Here is a 22,874-nt window from a genome sequence, read left to right as displayed (position 1 = left end):
TAAATATTTGATGGCCATCATTCAGTCAGTGTAATGTGGATCATTCAGTTACACACTGATTCTGGTTAACAATTTATCAGCTGTCCAGTACCACTCAACCACATCGTTAGACCTCTCATAGATCCAACACCCAGGAGGGTTTCTTTATTGATCCATGAAACCAATGGTCAAATTCAAATACATATTGGTACATTACACATCTGAATATCTGATGCAATCTCTCAATAACCTTCATAGATGTCGACATGCTTTGAAATTCTTTAGAACAAGCATGAAAGGCCAATGGCCACAATGTATTTTTCAGCTTTCTGATATTGATTTGATGAAAAGAAGGAAAGGGAGCCCTGAGAGGGATGACTGAATGGGGAACAGGGAGAGGAGCATTCTGCCCATCCACTCTTCTTTGTCAGAAAGGGGGTATAAGATGTGTGTGTGTGTGTGTTTAACTATTCTTGTGGGGTCGAAGTCATTTGACCAACTGGGGACATGTTGTTGTTGTTGTTGGTCCCCATGATCTCTAGGGGGTTTAGGGTTAAGGTTAGAAGTAGTGTTAGGGTTAGAATTACATTAAGGGCTAGGAGCTAGGGTTAGTTTTAGGGTTAGGTTTAGGAGCTAGGGTTAGGTTTAGGGTTAGTTTTAGGGTTAGGTTTAGGAGCTAAAGTTAAGTTTAGGGTTAGGTTTTTGGATTAAGTTTAGGGTTAAGGTTAGGTTTAAGAGGGTTTCGGTTTATGCTGGTATTAAACCTTAGGTTGCACAGGCCTATTGCAACTTTCTGCCCGGTTTCTATATTGTACATCAGACTGGTCTGGAGAGGGCGGGAGAACATGAAAGGCATTAAGGTTAGGGTAAGAGTACGGGTTAGGGTTAGGGGTTAGGGAAAATAGGATTTTGAATGAGACTGAATTGGTGTGTCCCCACAAGGTCAGCTGTACAAGACTGTGTGTGTGTGTGTGTCTCTCAACGGGGACTCAGGACTATTAACAGAATGGCCTATATTTAAGTGCTTTTGTTCAATTAATCGACAGTGAAATCATTTGTATTAAAATGTTGAATCTGGAAGCATGCCTGAAACAAGAGTGTATCATGTCAAAACCACTCCAAATTCTCCACTGAAATCTTCTTCAAAGCCTTAAACCCCATGTCATGCTACTCTTATCAGTATTAGATCATTAAAACAGCTTCCTGTCATGGCAGTGTCTTCAAGTGGGGGTCACATCTGAATTTTCAGGTCACAGCCATCTCTGGGAGTGAAGAACTAGAATAGAATGAGTGTATTGCAAGCGCATGCACACACACACACGCACACACGCAAACACACACACACACACACACACACACGCAAACACACACACACACACACACACACACACACACACAGAGTAGCCAGCCAAATAAGCCAGGATCCCCCGGGCTGAACAAGCTCCATTTTGGTGGCCTCTGGAACATTCTAATGCCTTGATTCCATCTGAAATACACAGTGAAATGACTCAATACTTTATTGAGTTTCCCGCCCAGATTGGAACAATTTGTTGTGGTATTGTGTTTACATTTTAAATGACTGAAAACGTATGAATTCAGTGTATTGTTTGTTTTTTGAGATCCAGTACTGTCTAGTCATATGATCAGGACATTTAACCTGTCTTCTCTTGAGATTAAACTATTATACTGCAAGATATGAGTTGCCACAATTATGTTTGTTCTTCAAATTATGTATTTTATTAAAACAGAAAAAACTGAATTAAGTTCTGGGTCTGAATTAAGTTCTGGGTCTGGGTCTGAATGAAGTTCTGGGTCTGAATGAAGTACTGGGTCTGGGTCTGAATGAAGTTCTGGGTCTGAATGAAGTTCTGGGTCTGAATGAAGTTCTGGGTCTGGGTCTGAATGAAGTTCTGGGTCTGAATGAAGTTCTGGGTCTGGGTCTGAATGAAGTTCTGGGTCTGAATGAAGTTCTGGGTCTGAATGAAGTACTGGGTCTGGGTCTGAATGAAGTTCTGGGTCTGAATGAAGTTCTGGGTCTGAATGAAGTTCTGGGTCTGGGTCTGAATGAAGTTCTGGGTCTGAATGAAGTTCTGGGTCTGAATGAAGTTCTGGGTATGAATGAAGTACTGGGTATGGGTCTGAATGAAGTTCTGGGTCTGAATGAAGTTCTGGGTCTGAATGAAGTTCTGGGTCTGGGTCTGAATGAAGTTCTGGGTCTGAATGAAGTTCTGGGTCTGGGTCTGTGTAACGGTTGTCTTCAGTGGAAGGAGAGGAGGACCAAAGCGCAGCGTGGTAAGTGTTCATCTTTTTTATAAAACAACTGAACACTGAACAAAAACAACAAAACGACAAACGAACAGTCTTGTAAGGTGACGAAAAACACTAAACAGAAAATAATCACCCACAAAACACAGGTGGGAAAAGGCTACCTAAGTATGATTCTCAATCAGAGACAACGAACGACACCTGCCTCTGATTGAGAACCATACTAGGCCAAACACGTAGAAAATATAACATAGAAAAAAGAACATAGACAACCCACCCAACTCACGCCCTGACCAACCTAACACAAAGACATAACAAAGGAAGTAAGGTGAGAACGTGACAGTCTGACTGAAGTTCGGGGTCTATACGTGTTAAGAGACGAGATAGAACCGGTCAACTAGTGAAAGAATTTCAATAAGTGTTTGCAACTCTGTTTGTGAATTGCAGTATGTTGTTTATTCTAAAAAAAAACACTTGTTTGACAACTGACCCACATATTTCTTCTTAAAGAATCTTGTAAGAGTCTGCTGACTTGCACAGGCTTCAATCTTCCTTTTAAGAGAAATGTTCTCAGCTATCTGCAATACAGGTATGACTGAGGAATGAAACAGGTGTTAAATACGGGCTTTGCTACACAGAACAGTCAACTAGTCCATTGTCAACACTTTGACTAAATCAGTAGACATGGATCAATATCTTTGAAAATACCATGTAAGTATCATCAGCATTTAAAACAATTCAATCCATATTCTTTGATCATGTTTTGGACCAGAGTGAGGCTCTATCTCCACTAGCCTACCTATTGTTTCTGCAGTGAGGAGGATTCACCGTCTTCATCGAATGTTTTCATTATTTATCTGAAGATAATCGCCAAAAAGCCTACCAGTATGCAAATGTATGTCTCTCTTACCGATGCGATTGGGTAGGCTACTGACCAGTCGATAACTTTAACATCACTGTCTGGCAAGTCCTGATGGACTGGCAAGTCCTGATGCAATACAGTATAACTACGTTATGTGATTTATGAATGGCAAGGATACATGAGATGGACTTCATTCTGTCAGTTTGACACCATGTATAAACTAGTCAAGCTTGCTGTTCGTCAATCAAACCACAGTAAGCCTAGGTGCCAGCACTTCGTGGCTGCATACCAAACACGCAAAAGAAAATAAATCACTTTTCCAGAAAACAATAGGCTGAGTGGATTTCAACTCATCGTTACCACATTGTGGTAAGAAGCAGCATGCTTTCTCCTCCATGTAAAGACATGTAACCACTGCGTACACAACACAGACACACAGGTACCAGGAGGCGGGACAGACAGCAGACTGTCAAACCAGCAGTGTTTCCCTGTCATCACTGTGTTTCCCTGACAGGCTCCTGTCCAATGAATAGATCGCTAGAAGATGCATTTCATTCATTCTAGTGGGAGAGGGCTTGGCTAACGTTGTTTCTGACTTGCGAATGGTAAAAACTTGCTTAGATAATTTAAGTGAAGAAAGTATCCAGCTGAAAATGAGTGTGCAACCGGCTATATGCTGTAGCCAACAGCCGATGCTAGACAAAAACACTGCGCACACCCGCACACACACACACACACACACACACACACACACACACACACACACACACATACATACACACACACACAGTCCTTCTGTCTCACCTTGCGCAGGGGTTTCAGCTTGGTCTGCATGATGAACTGGTACTTGCAAAGTTCACAGCAGCGTGTGTCTGAGGACTTGATCCACTGCTGCAGGCACGCCTGGTGGACGAAACGCAGGCTGCCCGTACAGTGGCACGGTGTTATCAACGGGCTCTCATCATCTCCTTCACAGTGACAGATCCTACAGAGAGAGACACAGACACACAGGGTCAGTTACAGACACAGATAAGTACACCATGGCAGATACACAGCTATTGGGACGGCAGCTAGCCTAGTGGTTAGAACGTTGGGCCAGTAACCGAAAGGTTGCTGGATCGAATCCCCGAGCTGACAATGTAAAAATCTGTCATTCTGCCCCTGAACAAGGCACCCACTGTTCCCTGGTAGGTCATCATTATAAATAAGAACTTGTTCTTACATGACTTAAATAAAGCTTAAATAAAAAAGATATATACAGTGCCTTCAGAAAGTATCCATACACACCCCTTGACTTACTCCACAGTTTGTTGTTACAGCCTATAGAAAGTTACTGATAGAGTTATTACTTCCAGACAGTTACTGATAAAGTTATTACTTACAGACAGTTACTGATAGAGTTATTACCCCCAGACAGTTAATGATAAAGTTATTACTTCCAGACAGTTACTGATAAAGTTATTACTTCCAGACAGTTACTGATAGAGTTATTACCCCCAGACAGTTACTGATAGAGTTATTACCCCCAGACAGTTACTGATAGAGTTATTACCCCCAGACAGTTACTGATAGAGTTATTACCCCCAGACAGTTACTGATAGAGTTATTACCCCCAGACAGTTACTGATAGAGTTATTACCCCCAGACAGTTACTGATAGAGTTATTACCCCCAGACAGTTACTGATAGAGTTATTACCCCAGACAGTTACTGATAGAGTTATTACCCCCAGACAGTTACTGATAGAGTTATTACCCCCAGACAGTTACTGATAGAGTTATTACCCCCAGACAGTTACTGATAGAGTTATTACCCCCAGACAGTTACTGATAGAGTTATTACCCCCAGACAGTTACTGATAGAGTTATTAACCCCAGACAGTTACTGATAGAGTTATTAACCCCAGACAGTTATTACTTCCAGACAGTTAATGATAGAGTTATTACCCCCAGACAGTTAATGATAAAGTTATTACTTACAGACAGTTACTGATAGAGTTATTACCCCCAGACAGTTATTACTTACAGACAGTTAATGATAAAGTTATTACTTACAGACAGTTAATGATAGAGTTATTACCCCCAGACAGTTATTACTTCCAGACAGTTACTGATAGAGTTATTACCCCCAGACAGTTATTACCCCTAGACAGTTATTACTTCCAGACAGTTACTGATAGAGTTATTACCCCCAGACAGTTATTACCCCCAGACAGTTATTACTTCCAGACAGTTAATGATAGAGTTATTACCCCCAGACAGTTATTACTTACAGACAGTTAATGATAAAGTTATTACTTCCAGACAGTTACTGATAGAGTTATTACCCCCAGACAGTTATTACTTACAGACAGTTAATGATAGAGTTATTACCCCCAGACAGTTACTACTTACAGACAGTTAATGATAAAGTTATTACTTCCAGACAGTTACTGATAGAGTTATTACCCCCAGACAGTTATTACTTCCAGACAGTTAATGATAAAGTTATTACTTCCAGACAGTTACTGATAGAGTTATTACCCCCAGACAGTTATTACTTACAGACAGTTAATGATAAAGTTATTACTTCCAGACAGTTACTGATACATAGTTATTACCTCCAGACAGTACATAATACAGAGTTATTACCTCCAGACAGTTATTACTTCCAGACAATAATACAATAGAAAAAGGCTATATGCATGTGTGTGCAAATAGGCCATAGTGGCAAAATAATTACAATATAGCAATTAAACACTGGAGTGATAGATGTGCAGAAGATGAATGTGCAAGTAGAGATACTGGGGTGCAAAGGAGCAAAAAAAACGAAATCAATATGGGGACGAGGTAGTTGGATGGGCTATTTACAGATGGGCTATGTACAGGTGCAGTAATCTGTAAGCTGCTCTGACAGCTGGTGCTTAAAGCTAGTGAGGGAGACATGAGTCTCCAGCTTCAGTAATTTCTGCACTCCAGACAATTACTGATACAGAGTTATTACCTCCAGGCAGTTACTGATACAGTTATTACCTCCAGGCAGTTACTGATACAGAGTTATTACCTCCAGTCAGTTACTGATACAGTGTTATTACCTCCAGACACACACCCTCTCCCTATACACGCACACCTCCTCTCCCTATACACACACACCCTCTCCCTATACACACACACCCTCTCCCTATACACACACACCCTCTCCCTATACACACACCCTCTCCCTATACACACACACACCCTCTCCCTATACACACACACACCCTCTCCCTATACACACACACACCCTCTCCCTATACACACACACACATCCTCTGCCTATACACACACACACCCTCTCCCTATACACACACACACCCTCTCCCTATACACACACACACCCTCTCCCTATACACACACACCCTCTCCCTATACACACACACACCCTCTCCCTATACACACACACCCTCTCCCTATACACACACCCTCTCCCTATACACACACACCCCCTCTACCTATACACACACCCTCTCCCTATACACACACCCTCTCCCTATACACACACACCCCCTCTACCTATACACACACACCCTCTCCCTATACACACACACACACACACACACACACACACACACACACACACACACACACACACACACACACACACACACACACACACACACACACACACACACACACACACACACACACACACACACACATCTAGGTTGAGTCGGGGAGGTAGGTGTGATTAAATGACAACATAAAGAAAGGAGGAGGGAAAACAGAACAGCATTATGACTTCCTCAAAAACAGACTAAGGAGGAGATAGGCGTGGAGGGATGGAGGAAGGATAGATAGGAGGTAGTTCTATTGGTTATGGCTGGGGAGGAGAAGAGGAGAGAGTGGGTTGGAGGGAGAGAGGGAAGGTAGTTCTTAGTGATTATGGCTAGGGAGGAGAAGAGGAGAGATTGGGATGAGGGAGAGAGGGAAGGTAGTTCTTAGTGATTATGGCTAGGGAGGAGAAGAGGAGAGATTGGGATGGAGGGAGTGAGAGAGAGGAGGTAGTTCTTAGTGGTTATGGCTGGGGAGGAGAAGAGGAGAGATTGGGATGGAGGGAGAGAGAGGAGGTAGTTCTTAGCGGTTATGGCTGGGGAGGAGAAGAGGAGAGAGGCATGGAGGGAGAGAGAGGAGGTAGTTCTTAGTGGTTATGGCTGGGGAGGAGAAGAGGAGAGAGGCGTGGAGGGAGAGAGAGGAGGTAGTTCTTAGTGGTTATGGCTGGGGAGGAGAAGAGGAGAGAGGCGTGGAGGGAGAGAGAGGAGATAGTTCTTAGTGGTTATGGCTGGGGAGGAGAAGAGGAGAGTGGGATGGAGGGAGAGAGAGGAGGTAGTTCTTAGTGATTATGGCTGGGGAGGAGAAGAGGAGAGAGGCGTGGAGGGAGAGTGTGTGTGGTGTTTGTTTGCGGCCCTGCAAATCACTGAGAAACATGTACCATACCAGTCTGACTCCATAACAGTAGTCATAAAGCATGAGACATTTAGAATAGTATTCAGATAGTGTGTGAGATGATGTTTTACCAGACTGTTGAGTGGGGACAAAATTGAGGTAAATAGACTAGCATGTGATACACTGCTGGCTGGGAATATGATAGAAACAGGGATTCAATTTGCCTAGCTTTGTCAGCCAGAACACACCTTCTTGAGCAGAGATAGTGAGATGGTAAGTGCCATGGACACTAGCAGAGCATCTCAACATGAAACGCATTCAAATGCCAGTGGGAAACATGATGTAAACAGAATGATTTTTCCTAATCCCTCTCTCGCTCTCTGTATGAATATTTCATCATCTATCTGTCTTTAAACTTGGCGCCCGCCAAACATACAAGTTTCCTGTTTTAATTCAGACTTGTCATGAACGAGCATTATAATATCTGTATAATTTGGAAATACTGTCGCAATAGTGAACTTGATCAAATGTATTTGGAGGTGTTTGCAGAATTGTTTTATTTTGCAGTGACATTTGTTGTATCTGTCCCCAGGGCACACACTGGTTGAATCAACTATGCTTTCAGATCATTTCAATGAAATGATATTGAACTAACGTGGAATGGACGTTAAATTGATGTCTGTGCCCAGCGGGTGACCCTTTCTAACAGTCTATTGTTTTTGCAAATTGTTGTGGACCAGTCCGATGAGGATGGTCATTTGTTGTATGGCTACTTTGGGAATATTAAATAATCATGGCCAGAAAAGGTGAAGAATTTATTCTGCAATGGTTATTAAGAACACCTGCTCTTTCCATGACAGACTGACCAGGTGAATCCAGGTGAAAACTATGATTGAAGTCACTTGTTAAATCCACCTCAAATCAGTGTAGATGAAGGGGAGGAGACAGGTTAAAGATAAAATTTTAAGCCTTCAGACAATTGAGACATGGATTGTGTATGTGTGCCGTTCAGATGGTGAATGGGCAAGACAAAATAAGTGCCTTTGAACAGGGTATGGTAATAGGTGCCAGGCACAACGGTTTGTGTCAAGAACTGAAACGCCCCTATTTTTTTCACTCAACAGTTTCCTGTTTGTATCAAGAACGGCCAGCCAACTTGACACAGCTGTGGGAAGCATTGGAGTCAACATGGGCCAACATCCCTTTGGAACCCTTTCAACACCTTGCAGAGTCCATGCCCTGATGAATAGAGGTTGTTCAATTGAATATTAGGAGTCTACTACTAGTCTACTATTACCTTCTTGCAATGCAAGACTTCAACCATTAGAAACTATTTGACCGCATGATCGTTTACGGGAGGATAAGCACATTCACATGTCAAATTAAGTTTTTATAAAAGCCAACTATTGCGTGAAAAATGTAGCATATGCATGTTTTAGAACACAACTTTCATAAATGAGGCCCCTGATGACAGTCACATCTAAAGCTCTCCTCTGTTCCTCCTCTGTTCCTCCCTCATACACCCTGATCACACAGTCAACATCCAATAAGCAGTTGAATAACGTTCTCCTCTACACTGTGTTTAATAATATAATACCATTGTTTCAATGGAAAAACCTTCTCAGTTTTCTCTGCTCTGAGTGGTACGTCCGTACAAGTCAGCATTGATCTATAACATCTCCTTTCCATTGGTAACACATTTGCGCTGGCTCGATTTCTAATCATTGCCTCTTGTTCAGATTCAAGCCGAACCGGGGAGAGTCACTCCAATAATGTGTCAGAAAGACTGTTGCATTAGGCTAGCAGCCAGGACAGAGTGGAGCAGAATGAACAGAGTGGGTGGCAAGGCATAATATAACAGCCATATCTAGGAAAACCAAAGGCTGGGCCTAATATAGTGTGTAAGAGGTCATACAAGAAGTTTTGTGGTGATTCATATGTTGATGATGTAAAGAAAATTTGCTGGTCTGTGGTGTGTAATGAGGAGCAACCAGATGCTGCACTTGATGCATTTATGAAACTACTTATTCCAGTTACTACTGAGCACGCACTCATTAATAAAATGACTGTAAAAACTGTTAAATCCCCTTGGATTGATGAGGGATTGAAAAATTGTATGGTTGGGATGGAAGAGGAAAAAGGTATGGCAATTAAGTCTGGCTGACTGGCAAACGCACTGCAAATTAAGAAATCATGTGACCAAACTAAATTAAAAGAAACTACACTACGAAACAAAGATAAATTATATAAATAAATATAGTAAAAAGCTTTGGGGCACCTCAAATGACATTTTGGGGAAAAAAGCTAACTCGGCTCCTTCATTCATTGAATCATCACAAAGCCCACTGATATTGCAAACTACTTTAATGACTTTTTCATTGGCAAGATAAGCAAACTTAGGGATGACATGCCAGCAACAAACGCAGACACTACACATCCAAGTATATTCGACCAAATTATGAAAGACAAGAATTGTACTTTTGAAATCCAGAAAGTCAGTGTGGAAGAGGTGAAAAAAAATATTGTTGTCTATCAACAATGACAAGCCACCAGGGTCTGAAAATCTAGATGGAAAATTACTAAGGATAATAGCTGACGATATTGCCACTCCTATTTGCCGCATCTTTAATTTAAGCCTACTAGAGAGTGTGTGCCACTACCCAAGAATAGTAAAGCCCCCTTTACTGGTTCAAATATCTGACCAATCAGCCTGTCACCAACCCTTAGTAAACTTCTAGAAAAAAATGTGTTTGACCATATACAATGCTATTTTACAGTAAACAAATCGACAACAGAATTTCAGCATGCTTATATGGAAGGACACTCAACAAGCACAGCACTTACACAAATTACTGATGATTGGCTGAGAGAAATTGATAAAATGATTGTGGGGGCTGTCTTGTTAGACTTCAGTGCAACTTTTGACATTATTGATCATAGTCTGCTGCTGGAAAAACCTGTGTTATGGCTTAATACCCCCTGCTATAATGTGGATAAAGAGTTACTTGTCTAATGAAACACAGAAGGTGTTCTTTAATGGAAGCCTATCAAATATAATCCAGTTAGAATCAGGAAATCCCCAGGGTAGCTGTTTAGGCCCCTTGCTTTTTCCAATTTTTACTAACGACATGCCACTGACTTTGAGTAAAGCCAGAGTTTCTATGTATGCAGATGACTCAACGCTATACACGTCAGCTACTACAGCGACTAAAATGACTGCAACCCTCAACAAAAAGCTGCAGTTAGTTTCAGAGTGGGTGGCAAGGAATAAGTTATAATATTATAGTTATATAATATATAGTTATAATAAATATTTATAAAACTAAAAGCATTGTATTTGGAAAAACACTCACTAAACCCTAAACAACTAAATCTTGTAATAAATAATGTGGAAATTGAGCAAGTTGAGAACTGAACTGCTTGGAGAAACACTAGATTGTAAACTGTCATGGTCAAAACATATTGATGCAGTTGTAGCTAAGATGGGGAGAAGTCTGTCTATAATAAAGCGGCAGGTCCTTCCTGTTTTAATTCAGACTTGTCATGAACGAGCATTACAATATCTGTATAATTTGGAAGTATTGGAATTAGGACAAGACAGTATCTAAAGGAAATACTGTCGCAATAGTGAACTTGATCAAATGTATTTGGAGGTGTTTGCAGAATTGTTTTATTTTGCAGTGACATTTGTTGTATCTGTCCCCAGGGCAGGTCCTACAGGTCCTAGTTTTGTCGTACCTTGACTACTGTTCAGTCGTGTGGTCAAGTGCCACAAAAAAGGACAGGAAAATTGCAATTGGCTCAGAACAGGGCAGCACGGCTGGCTCTTGGAGAGCTAATATTAATAACATGCATGTCAATCTTTCCTGGCTGAAAGTGGAGGAGAGATTGACTTCATCACTACTTTTATTTATGAGTGGTATTGACATGTTGAATGCACCGAGCTGTCTGTCTAAACTACTGGCCCACAGCTCGGACACCCATGCATATCCCACAAGACATGCCACAAGAGGTCTCTTCACAGTCTCCAAGTCCAGAACAGACAATGGGAGGCACACAGTACTACATAGAGCCATGACTACATGGAAATCTATTCCACATCAAGTAACTGACACAAGCAGTAAAATTAGATTTAAAAAACAGATTAAAAAACACCTTATGGGGACTGTGAAACAACACAAACATTGGCACACACACACACACACACACACACACACACACACACACACACACACACACACACACACACACACACACACACTATAGATACACATGGATTTAGTACTGTAGATATGTGGTAGTGGAGGAGTAGGGGCCTGAGGGCATACAGTGTGTTGTGAAATCTGTGAATGTATTGTACTATTTTAAAATTGTATAAACTGCCTTAATTTTGCGGGACCCCAGGAAGAGTAGCTGCTATGGGGATCCATAATAAATACAAATACAAACAGGAAGTGTCAGTAGTGATCTCAATCCATGAGTACATCCCAAATGGCACCCTATTACTCTTTATAGTGCACCACTTTAGGAATAGAGTGTAATCAAAGCTCCTTAAGGTTCTATACTTGTCTTGGTCTCTATAGGGAGTAACAAGTCAGGACACCATCCACCTGTGTCTGTGTGTTCGTCTGTCTCTGTCTCTCTCTACTTCCCTCTCTCTCTCTCTGTCTGTCTGTCAAGTCAGAACACCATCCGCACCCCTCTCTCTGTCTGCCTGTCTCTCTGTCTGCCTGTCTGTCTGCCTGTCCCTGTGGATTGCCAGACTTAATCATTTAAATCCTACTTAGCAAGTAGAAAAATAAAACACACCCACGCAAGCCTTGCACTCACACACCTACACTTGCCTATGCAGTACATACTCCTGACACGAGTCAGGTCATGAGCTACCCGACCTTGGTCTGACACAAAGTGTGTGTGTGTATACATGTATGCGTGTATAAGTCTGTGTGTCATACCTTATAAGGCTATTTGAAGCCAATAATCTGCCTGTTGATCCCTAGCCTGAACCCACTCCCAGAGAGCTCATGTTCCTCTCTCCGAGGACAACTACCTCATTTGAGCTGGGTCAGGGAGTGTGTGGCGTGCAGGAAACTACCACCACAAGGTTGAAAGGGGGTGGACCACAGGACTCTACCACCGCAAGGTTGGAAAGGGGTGGACCGCAGGACTCTACCATCGCAAGGTTGGAAGGGGGTGGACCACAGGACTCTACCACCACAAGGTTGAAGGGGGGTGGACCACAGGAATCTAGCACCACAAGGTTGAAAGGGGGTGGACCACAGGACTCTACCACCACAAGGTTTAAGGGGGGTGGACCACAGGAATCTACCACCACAAGGTTGAAGGGGGGTGGACCACAGGAATCTACCACCACAAGGTTGAAAGGGGGTGGACCACAGGACTCTACCACCACAAGGTTGAAAGGGGGTGGACCACAGGACTCTACTTCCACGTCACAGGGGTGTTCAGGCTTTCCCAGAACAACTACCTAATTTGAGCGGGGGCAGGGAGTGTGTGGCGTGAAGGAATCTACCACCAGAAGGTGAAAAGGGGGTGGACCACAGGACTCTACCACCGCAAGTTTGAACAGGGGTGGACCAAAGGACTCTACTTCCATGTCACGTCACAGGGGTGTTCAGGCTCTACCACTTCACAGGATGGGCTGGACAGGACTCTACTACGTCACGTCCCAGGAGGGGTGAGCAGGATCCAGCAATGGCATTCTATGGAACTCTACCACAAAACAGCACAGGGTGACAATCCAGGAATCACCCACCTGCAGCAGTCTCCGGACAGCGAATAGGGAGAGAGCGGGCCTGGCGTGAGAGGCCCTGTTTTCTCTGAGTGGGTGGGTGACGAACACTGGTCCAGAAACGAAAACTGGTCCAGATCGCTGTCTTCGTCCATGTAGCAGAGGGGGGCTTCCCCGAGGAGAGCCACTACCCCGCCTCCAGCATCTCTTCCTGGGATTCCAGCCCCTGTCCTTCCCTTGGGGATCTCGAACACCTCATCATCCCCCAAGAGGTCCTCTGCTCCCCCCAGGGGAGGCTCACTGCCCCCCATCAGGGCGCTGGAGGATTTGGCGATGTGGAGGCGGGAATCGTAGCTCCCCAGCTCAGAACACTGGAGACTGGCCGAAGTAGAGGAGCGAGAGAAAGGGAGGAAGAGGCGGAGGAGGTTGGAGCTGGGAGGGTGGAGCTGGGAGTTAGGAGGAGGAGGAGGGGGGACGCCGGTAGAGGGAGGTTGGAGGCAGTGTTGGGGGTTGAGGTATTTGTAGTTGTTGGTGAACGAGGGGACGAGGTGAGGGTGTGTGTGGGTGTGTGTGTGCGTGGGGAACGAAGGTAGGTTTGAGGCCTGGTGTGGGAGTGTGGCTGCTTTGCCGTTGAGTGCCTTGGACTTCCGGTCCGTGTTGGGTGGTTCGGGTTTAACCTCCAGCTCTCCTTCAGAACAGGTCCGGTCTATGAAGTGCAGTCCACTACAGAGACTATCCATGCGCTGGCCAACATCGTTCAGAGAGCGAGAAAACTTCAGTGTCCCATTGACTGTGGAGGGGCGGAGCAATGAAAACCATTCCGTTCCGAATGTGACCCCGCCCCGGGCTTTGGGGGGCTTGAAGGCTGGGGGTGCATCCAGGCAGAGCGTTGTCATGGAGATGTCTCCTCCTGACCCCTGAGAGGTTTTGCCGTTTGAGTTCAATAGAACCACAGCGGTCTGCAAAGGCTTCTGGGAGCACTGATCTGGAGATGTGGCGGTAAGGCTGTGTGTGAGGGAGTGGAGGGATAGAGGGATGAAGGGATGGAAGTTGGAGGAGTGGAGGGATGAAGGGATGGAAGTTGGAGGAGTGGAGGGATGAAGGGATGGAAGTTGGAGGAGTGGAGGGATGGAAGTTGGAGGAGTGGAGGGATGAAGGGATGGAAGTTGGAGGAGTGGAGGGATGAAGGGATGGAAGTTGGAGGAGTGGAGGGATGAAGGGATGGAAGTTGGAGGAGTGGAGGGATGAAGGGATGGAAGTTGGAGGAGTGGAGGGATGAAGGCATGGACAGGTGGATGATAGCGGAAAACCGGTACAGGAGAGAGGAGAAGAGAGACAAGCAGGAGGGAGGAGAGAGACAAGCAGGAGGGAGGAGAGAGACAAGCAGGAGGGACGAGAGAGACAAGCAGGAGGGAGGAGAGAGACAAGCAGGAGGGAGGAGAGAGACAAGCAGGAGGGAGGAGAGAGACAAGCAGGAGGGAGGAGAGAGACAAGCAGGAGGGAGGAGAGAGACAAGCAGGAGGGAGGAGAGAGACAAGCAGGAGGGAGGAGAGAGACAAGCAGGAGGGAGGAGAGAGACAAGCAGGTGGGAGGAGAGAGACAAGCAGGAGGGAGGAGAGAGACAAGCAGGAGGGAGGAGAGAGACAAGGAAGGAGGGAGGAGAGAGACAAGCAGGAGGGAGGAGAGAGACAAGCAGGAGGGAGGAGAGAGACAAGCAGGAGGGAGGAGAGAGACAAGCAGGAGGGAGGAGAGAGACAAGCAGGAGGGAGGAGAGAGACAAGCAGGAGGGAGGAGAGAGGGGTAGAAAAAAGAGAAATGAAACAAAAGGCCAGCGTGCATTCAAAGAAAGAAAACAGGAAGGAGAATTAAAACAGGGAAACAAGGTGGTTGGTGTAAAGCAGACAATGTGACAATGGACAATAAAGTGTTCTTCTTCAGTACAGTGTAGTACTCCTCACTTCCAACTCTAGCTCCTATCTATTCTGTTTGTGACCCGTCTTTCATAATATCAACTATCCATGGGTCTGCCTTGCCCTCAGCAGCCCAATGCAATTGAAGGATGTAAACCAGCAGATGTCATGGTTGGAGGGTTAAAGGTCAGGGGGTTAGAGTTCAAAGGTTATTATTTAAAGGTGTGTGTACAGTACCTGCAGATGTCCTGGTTGGAGGGGGTGACCGACGTTCGTGAGAAGTTGCAGGGGGCGTTGACGGAGGTGGGGCTCCCCGCCTGAGGGAGAGAGCGAGAAATACAAAAATAACTCTGATTAGTCTCATTGGCATCACCAGATGCCTGCATATACAGTAAAGAGTAGTGTTGAGTGATTAACCGATTACGTTAGGTTAGAAACACACAAACCACACGAGAGAGAAATGAACACAACACAATGATGAGAGAAAGGATAAGAGAGTTTGTGAAAGTATGCCTAGCTAAATAGGATGACTAAAGACAGTATAGTATGGGGATCACAGAGATAACTGTCTGGCTGGCAGGCTGCTACTGCCTGAGCAAGCACAAGATGATAACTTTAAGGAATTAAAAATAATAAAGTCATCAAATAAAAACCAAGTACTATACACAACTAAAATATTTTATTATTTCATAGTAATTTAAAAATGTTCTATTGATGTCAACCCAATGTGGACCTGACAGAGACAATGTTTTGACAATTTAATGTTCACTATTTTTGGCTTGGAAAGCTCTAATCATTGTATTGTCATTATTTCATAATACATTTCTTGTTTAAATTTTTTTATTGGAACTGAAATCGAAAACCGTTATTATTTTTTAATAATCGAAACGAAACAAACTAGAAAAGCACTAATCACTGAGCAGTAGTAGAGAGAGAGCTGGCCTTCCTCAGATATACATTGAACAAAAATATAAATGCATGAGCTGAAAATAAATATCCCCTGAAACACAAGAAGCTTATTTCTCTCAAATTTTGTGCACAATTTGTTTACATCCCTGTCTGTAATAAAGCCATTTTGTGGAGAAAAACTAATTCTGATTGGCTGGGCCTGGCTCCCCAGTGGGTGGGCCTATTCCCTCCCAGACCCACCCATGGCTGCACCCCTGCCCAGTCGTGTGAAATCCATGGATTAGGGCCTAATGAATTTATTTCAATAGACTCTTCCTTATGAACTGTAACTCAGTAAAATCTTTGAAATTGTTGCATGTGGCGGTTATATTTTTGTTCAGTGTACTATATCCCATTTAGCAGACGCGTTTTAAGCGTTCAGTTCCACAGAATGCACATTTCTATCCAGCCCGCACAATGATTTGGGTTGTCAATTCATTTTGGCCAGCTTCCATACCGCCCGTGATGCGCTGCACTACAACGTGATACACGCTAAACCGCAGTGCATTACCACACACACAAGGGCCAGCCAGTGCGCTGTATCATGTCATCACTAATGGCACAGACCGAAAGTTTAAACGTGGTATAGGCTAAATGTCCATGCCAAGTTTCCGTTCCAACAGGTCGTGGCTGTAGCCTACAGAAAATGTCATCTTGGTAGTCAACAAGTTAAAGATAAAATATTCACACATGGTTATAAATGACTACTAAAGGACAAACAGGACACACACGCGAGTAGAAATGAGTCAACAGCTGAGTCAGCTACTTTTTGAAATTACTGCCTGATGCGCTCGCATCTGTGAATGGACTGTCAATTGCTTTGCTTTCGTGTCCCGTTTTTTTCTTTTATTTTGTGTGTCGGGTTTACAGCGCACAGCGGAGGGAAGTGTACAGACACAGTACAGTCCTAGCTAGGCTACTAAAATGTTGCAGCCTAGCTTCGTTTTTTAAAGCTTGACAATGAATAACCTAAAAACAAACCTTGCAATAAATGACCATAAAAAAAGGAGAAACATGTAGGCCCATAACAGCAACATTTGAGCAGTAGTCTAGGCTGGCTACTCAACTACAATACATTTGAGCAGTAGTCTAGGCTGGCTACTCAACTACAATACATTTGAGCAGTAGTCTAGGCTGGCTACTCAACTACAATACATTTGAGCAGTAGTCTAGGCTGGCTACTCAACTACAATACATTTGAGCAGTAGTCTAGGCTGGCTACTCAACTACAATACATTTGAGCAGTAGTCTAGGCTGGCTACTCAACTACAATACATTTGAGCAGTAGTCTAGGCTGGCTACTCAACTACAATACATTTGAGCAGTAGTCTAGGCTGGCTACTCAACTACAATACATTTGAGCAGTAGTCTAGGCTGGCTACTCAACTACAATACATTTGAGCAGTAGTCTAGGCTGGCTACTCAACTACAATACATTTGAGCAGTAGTCTAGGCTGGCTACTCAACTACAATACATTTGAGCAGTAGTCTAGGCTGGCTACTCAACTACAATACATTTGAGCAGTAGTCTAGGCTGGCTACTCAACTACAATACATTTGAGCAGTAGTCTAGGCTGGATACTCAACTACAATACATTTGAGCAGTAGTCTAGGCTGGATACTCAACTACAATACATTTGAGCAGTAGTCTAGGCTGGCTACAGTAGTCTAGGCTGGTTACAACAACAACATGTTAGTTATTTGGAATTTTTAAAAACTTTTAGATTAGGTTCTCAGAATATTATGCACATCTGCAAGCAATATAATTTATCTCTTCAGTAAAATGGCACCGGAGAAGAAGGCTGACGTTCTATGTGTACCCAAATTATTGTGTTTTTTGTTTGTTTATTTGCATTGTTTGTAACTTATTTTTTTAAACTTATTTTGTACATAATGTTGCCGCTACCGTCTCTTATGACCGAAAATGACTTCTGGACATCAGGACTGCGATTACTCACCACGGACTGGCAGAATCCTTTTTTTTATACCTTTAACGAGTCTGACAGCCCAACACAAATAATATACTGCTTTCTCGGGAACAGGCCCAGATCCCCGCAATTTGCTTGAAGAGGAGGCAGAGAAAAAGGAGCCAGAGGGCAGGCTGCCTTCTGAGAATTCATAGGCAATCGAATAAACCCCCACTTCCATCCACTCTGCTAGCAAACGTGCAATCTTTGGAGAATAAAATCAATGACCTACGCGTAAGACTAAACTACCAACAGGACATTCAATACTGTAACATCTTATCCATCACAGAGTCGTGGCTGAACGACAACACTATCAACATACAGCTGGCTGGTTATATGATGTATAAGGGGCGGCGGACTATGTATTTTTGTAAATAACAGCTGGTGCGCGATATCTAAGTCTCGAGCTATTGTTCACCTGAGGTAGAGTATTTCATGATAAGCTGTAGACCACACTATATTCAGAACCACATTCCTGTAAAGCTTAGAGAAGATCTAATGTTAAATACTGTTGAAGTAATATGGCTACAGGTTCATCTGCCTCACCTAAATCCCATTCTTATGGGAAGCTGCTATAGACCACCAAGTGCTAACAGTCAGTATCTGGATAATATGTGTGAAATGCTTGATAATGTATGTGATATCAAAAGAGAAGTATATTTTCTGGGTGATTTAAATATTGATTGGCTATCATCAAGCTGCCCGCTCAGTTAAAAAACTTCAAACTGTAACCAGTGCCTGCAACCTGGATCAGGTTGTCCGTCAACCTAACAGGGTAGTTACAAACAGCACAGGAATTAAATCATCAACATGTATTGTTCATATCTTTACTAATGCTGCAGATATTTGCTTTAAAGCAGTATCCAAATCCAAAGGATGTAGTGATCACAATATAACAGCCATATTTAGGAACACCACAGTTCCAAAGGCTGGGCCTAATATAGTGTGTAAGAGGTCATACAATAAGCTTTGTAGTGGTTCATATGTTGATGATGTAAAGAATATTTTCTGGTCTGGGGTGTGAAATGAGGAACAACCAGATGCTGCACTTGACACATTTATGAAACTACTTATTCCAGTAGTAACTGGAAAACACGCACCCATTAATGAAATGATTATAAAAACGGTTAAATCCCCTTGGATTGATGGGGGATTGAAAAATTGTATGGTTGAGAGGGAAGAGACAAAAGGTATGGCAATTAAGTCTGGCAGCCCAACTGATTGGCAAACATACTGCAAATTAAGAAATCATGTGACTAAACTAAATTAAAAGAAACTACACTACAAAACAAAGATAAATTATATAAAGAAATATAGTAAAAAGCTTTGGGGCACCTCAAATTACATTTTGGGGGAAAAAAGCCTACTCGGCTCCTTCATTCATTGAATCAGATGGCTCATTCATCACAAAGCCCACTGATATTGCAAACTACTTTAATGACTTTTTCATTGGCAAGATAAGCAAACTTAGGGAAGACATGCCAGCAACAAACGCAGACACTACACATCCAAGTATATCGGACCAAATTATGAAAGACAAGAATTGTCTTGAATTGAATTCTGTAAAGTCAGTGTGGAAGAGGTGAAAAAAGTATTGTTGTCTATCAACAATGACAAGCCAGCAGGATCTGACAATCTAGATGGAAAATTACTGAGGGAGGATAATAGCAGGCGATTTTGCCACTACTATTTGCCACATCTTCAATTTAAGCCTACTAGAGACCGTGTGCCCTCAGGCCTGGAGGGAAGCGCTACTCAAGAATAGTAAAGCCCTCTTTACTGGCACAAATAACCGACCAATCAGCCTGTTACCAACCCTTCGTAAACTTCTGGAAAAAATTGTGTTTGACCAGATACAATGCTATTTTACAGTAAACAAATCGACAACCGAATTTCAGCATGCTTATAGGGAAGGACAATCAACAAGCACAGCACTTACACAAATGACTGATAATTGGCTGAGAGAAATTGATGATAAAATTATTGTGGGGGCTTGTTTGACTTCAATGCAGATTTTGACATTATTGATCATAGTTTGCTGCTGGAAAAACATATGTTATGGCTTTACACCGCCACCTATAATGTGGAAAAGGAGTTACTTGTCTAACATAACTTAGAGGGTGTTCTTTAATGGAAGCCTATCAAATATAATCCAGTTAGAATCAGGAAATCCCCAGGGTAGCTGTTTAGGCCCCTTGCTTTTCCAATTTTTACTAACGACATGCCATTGACTGAGTTAAGCCGTAGTTTCTTTGCATGCATATGACTCAACACTATACACATCAGCTACTACAGCGAATGAAATGACTGCAACACTCAACAAAGAGTTGCAGGTAGTTTCAGAGTGGGTGGCAAGGAATAAGTTATCCCTAAATATTTCTAAAACTAAAAGCACTACTGGCACACAGCTGGACATCCATGCATACCCCACAAGACATAGCACAAAAGGTCTATTCACAGTCCCCAAGTCCAGAACAGACTATGGGAGGCAAACAGTACTACATAGAGCCATGACTACATGGAACTCTATTCCACATCAAGTAACTGACGCAAGCAGTAAAATTAGATTTCAAAAACAGATTAAAAACACCTTATGGAACAGCGGGGACTGTGAAGCAACAGAAACATTGGCACAGACATGCATACTAGAGGTCAACCGATTAATCGAAATGGGCGATTAATTAGGGCCGATTTCAAGTTTTCATAACAATCGGAAATCTGTTACTAGGCAAGTCAGTTAAGAACACATTCTTATTTTCAATGACGGCCTAGGAACGGTGGGTTAACTGCCTTGTTCACGGGCAGAACAACAGATTTTTACCTTGTCAGCTCTGGGATTCAATCTTGCAACCTTACGGTTAACTAGTCCAAAGCTCTAACCACCTGATTACATTGCACTCCACGAGGAGACTGCCTGTTACGCGAATGCAGTAAGAAGCCAAGGTAAGTTGCTAGCTAGCATTAAACGTATCTTATAAAAAACAATTAATCAATCATAATCACTAGTTATAACTACACATGGTTGATGATATTACTAGTTTATCTAGCGTGTCCTGCGTTGCATATAATCGATGCGGTGCGCATTCGCGAAAAAGGACTGTTGTTGCTCCAATGTGTACCTAACCATAAACATCAATGCCATTTTTAAAATCAATACACAGTAGTATATATTTTTAAACCTGCATATTTAGTTAAAATAAATCCAGGTTAGCAGGCAATATTAACCAGGTGAAATTGTGTCACTTCTCTTGCGTTCATTGCACGCAGAGTCAGGGTATATGCAACAGTTTGGGCCGCCTGGCTCATTGTGAACTAATTTGCCAGAATTGTACGTAATTATGACATGACATTGAAGGTTGTGCAATGTAACAGCAATATTTAGACTTAGGGATGCCATCCGTTAGATAAAATACGGAACGGTTCCGTATTTCACTGAAAGAATAAACGTTTTGTTTTCGAAATTATAGTTTCCGGATTCGACCATATTAATGACCTAAGGATCGTATTTCTGTGTGTTATTATGTTATAATTAAGTCTATGATTTGACAGAGCAGTCTGACTGAGTGATGCTAGGCACCAGCAGGCTCGTAAGCATTCATTCAAACAGCACTTTTGTGCGTTTTGCCAGCAGCTCTTCGCAACGCTTCAAGCATAGCGCTGTTTATGACTTCAAGCCTATCAACTCCCGAGATTAGGCTGGTGTAACCAATGTGAAATGGCTAGCTAGTTAGCGGGGTGTGCGATAATAGCGTTTCAAACATCACTTGCTCTGAGACTTGGAGTAATTGTTCCCTTTGCTCTGCATGGCCGCGGCTTTTGTGGAGCGATGGGTAACGCTGCTTCGAGGATGGTTGTTATCGATGTGTTCCTGGTTCGAGCCCAGGTAGCGGTGAGGAGAGGGATGGAAGCTATACTGTTACACTGGCAATACTAAAGTGCCTATAAGAACATCCAATAGTCAAAGGTATATGAAATTCAAATGGTATAGAGAGAAATAGTCCTATAATTCCTATAACAACTACAACCTAAAACTTCTTACCTGGGAATATTGAAGACTTATGTTAAAAGGAACCACCAGCTTTCATATGTTCTCATGTTCTGAGCAAGGAACTTAAACGTTAGCTTTCTTACATGGCACATATTGCACTTTTACTTTGTTCTCCAACACTTTGTTTTTGCATTATTTAAACCAAATTGAACATGTTTCATTATTTATTTGAGGCTAAATTGATGTATTATATTAAGTTAAAAGAAGTGTTCATTCAGTATTGTTGTGATTGTCATTATTACAAATATAAACATTTTCTTTGTTCCTCCAATAATTGGTATCGGCGTTGAAAAATCATAATCGGTCGACCTCTAATACATACACACACAAAATAACATACATACACATGGATTTAGTACTGTAGATATGTGGTAGTGGATGAGTAGGGGCCTGAGGGCACACAGTGTGTGAAATCTGTGAATTGTATTGTAATGTTTTAAAATTGTATAAACTGCCTTAATTTTGCTGGACCCCAGGAAGAGTAGCTGCTGCTTTGGTAGCAGTTAATAGGGATTGAGAATAAATACAAATACCTAGAGAGTTTTCATCTGTATTTTTCATAGCTCTTTACATACCACCACAGACTGAGGCTGGCACTAAGACAGCATTAAATGAGCTGTATTCAGGCCATAAGCAAACAAGAAAAACGCTGACCCAGGGGTGTTGCTCCTAGTAGCTGGAGACTTTAATGCAGGGAAACTTAAATCCGTTTCAGCAAAGATCTCTGGACCACCTTTACCACAC

General features: G+C 42.8%; 1 protein-coding gene across 5 annotated transcripts in view; it reads right to left on the bottom strand.

Moving 5' to 3' along the window:
* The window catches only part of LOC110530763 (E3 ubiquitin-protein ligase MARCHF8), a 156,555-nt gene that overhangs the window by 15,516 nt on the left and 118,165 nt on the right, over window positions 1-22,874 (bottom strand). For 3 of the 5 annotated variants that reach the window (XM_036987094.1, XM_036987085.1, XM_036987101.1), the window contains 2 exons: window positions 15,405-15,484; window positions 11,913-14,262 (listed from right to left, as the gene is read on the bottom strand). In XM_036987094.1, coding sequence (XP_036842989.1) covers window positions 13,239-14,262; window positions 15,405-15,484 — 1,104 coding nt within the window. In that variant the 3' untranslated portion in view covers window positions 11,913-13,238. Of the gene's footprint in view, window positions 1-3,910; window positions 4,092-11,912; window positions 14,263-15,404; window positions 15,485-22,874 lie in introns of those variants that run through there. The other 2 variants (XM_036987107.1, XM_036987108.1) reach the window with 1 other exon arrangement.

Source organism: Oncorhynchus mykiss, chromosome 1 (genome assembly GCF_013265735.2).
Source record: "Oncorhynchus mykiss isolate Arlee chromosome 1, USDA_OmykA_1.1, whole genome shotgun sequence".
In the NCBI taxonomy this organism is placed as follows: Eukaryota; Metazoa; Chordata; class Actinopteri; order Salmoniformes; family Salmonidae; genus Oncorhynchus; species Oncorhynchus mykiss.
This window is presented reverse-complemented; position numbering and strand designations above follow the sequence as displayed.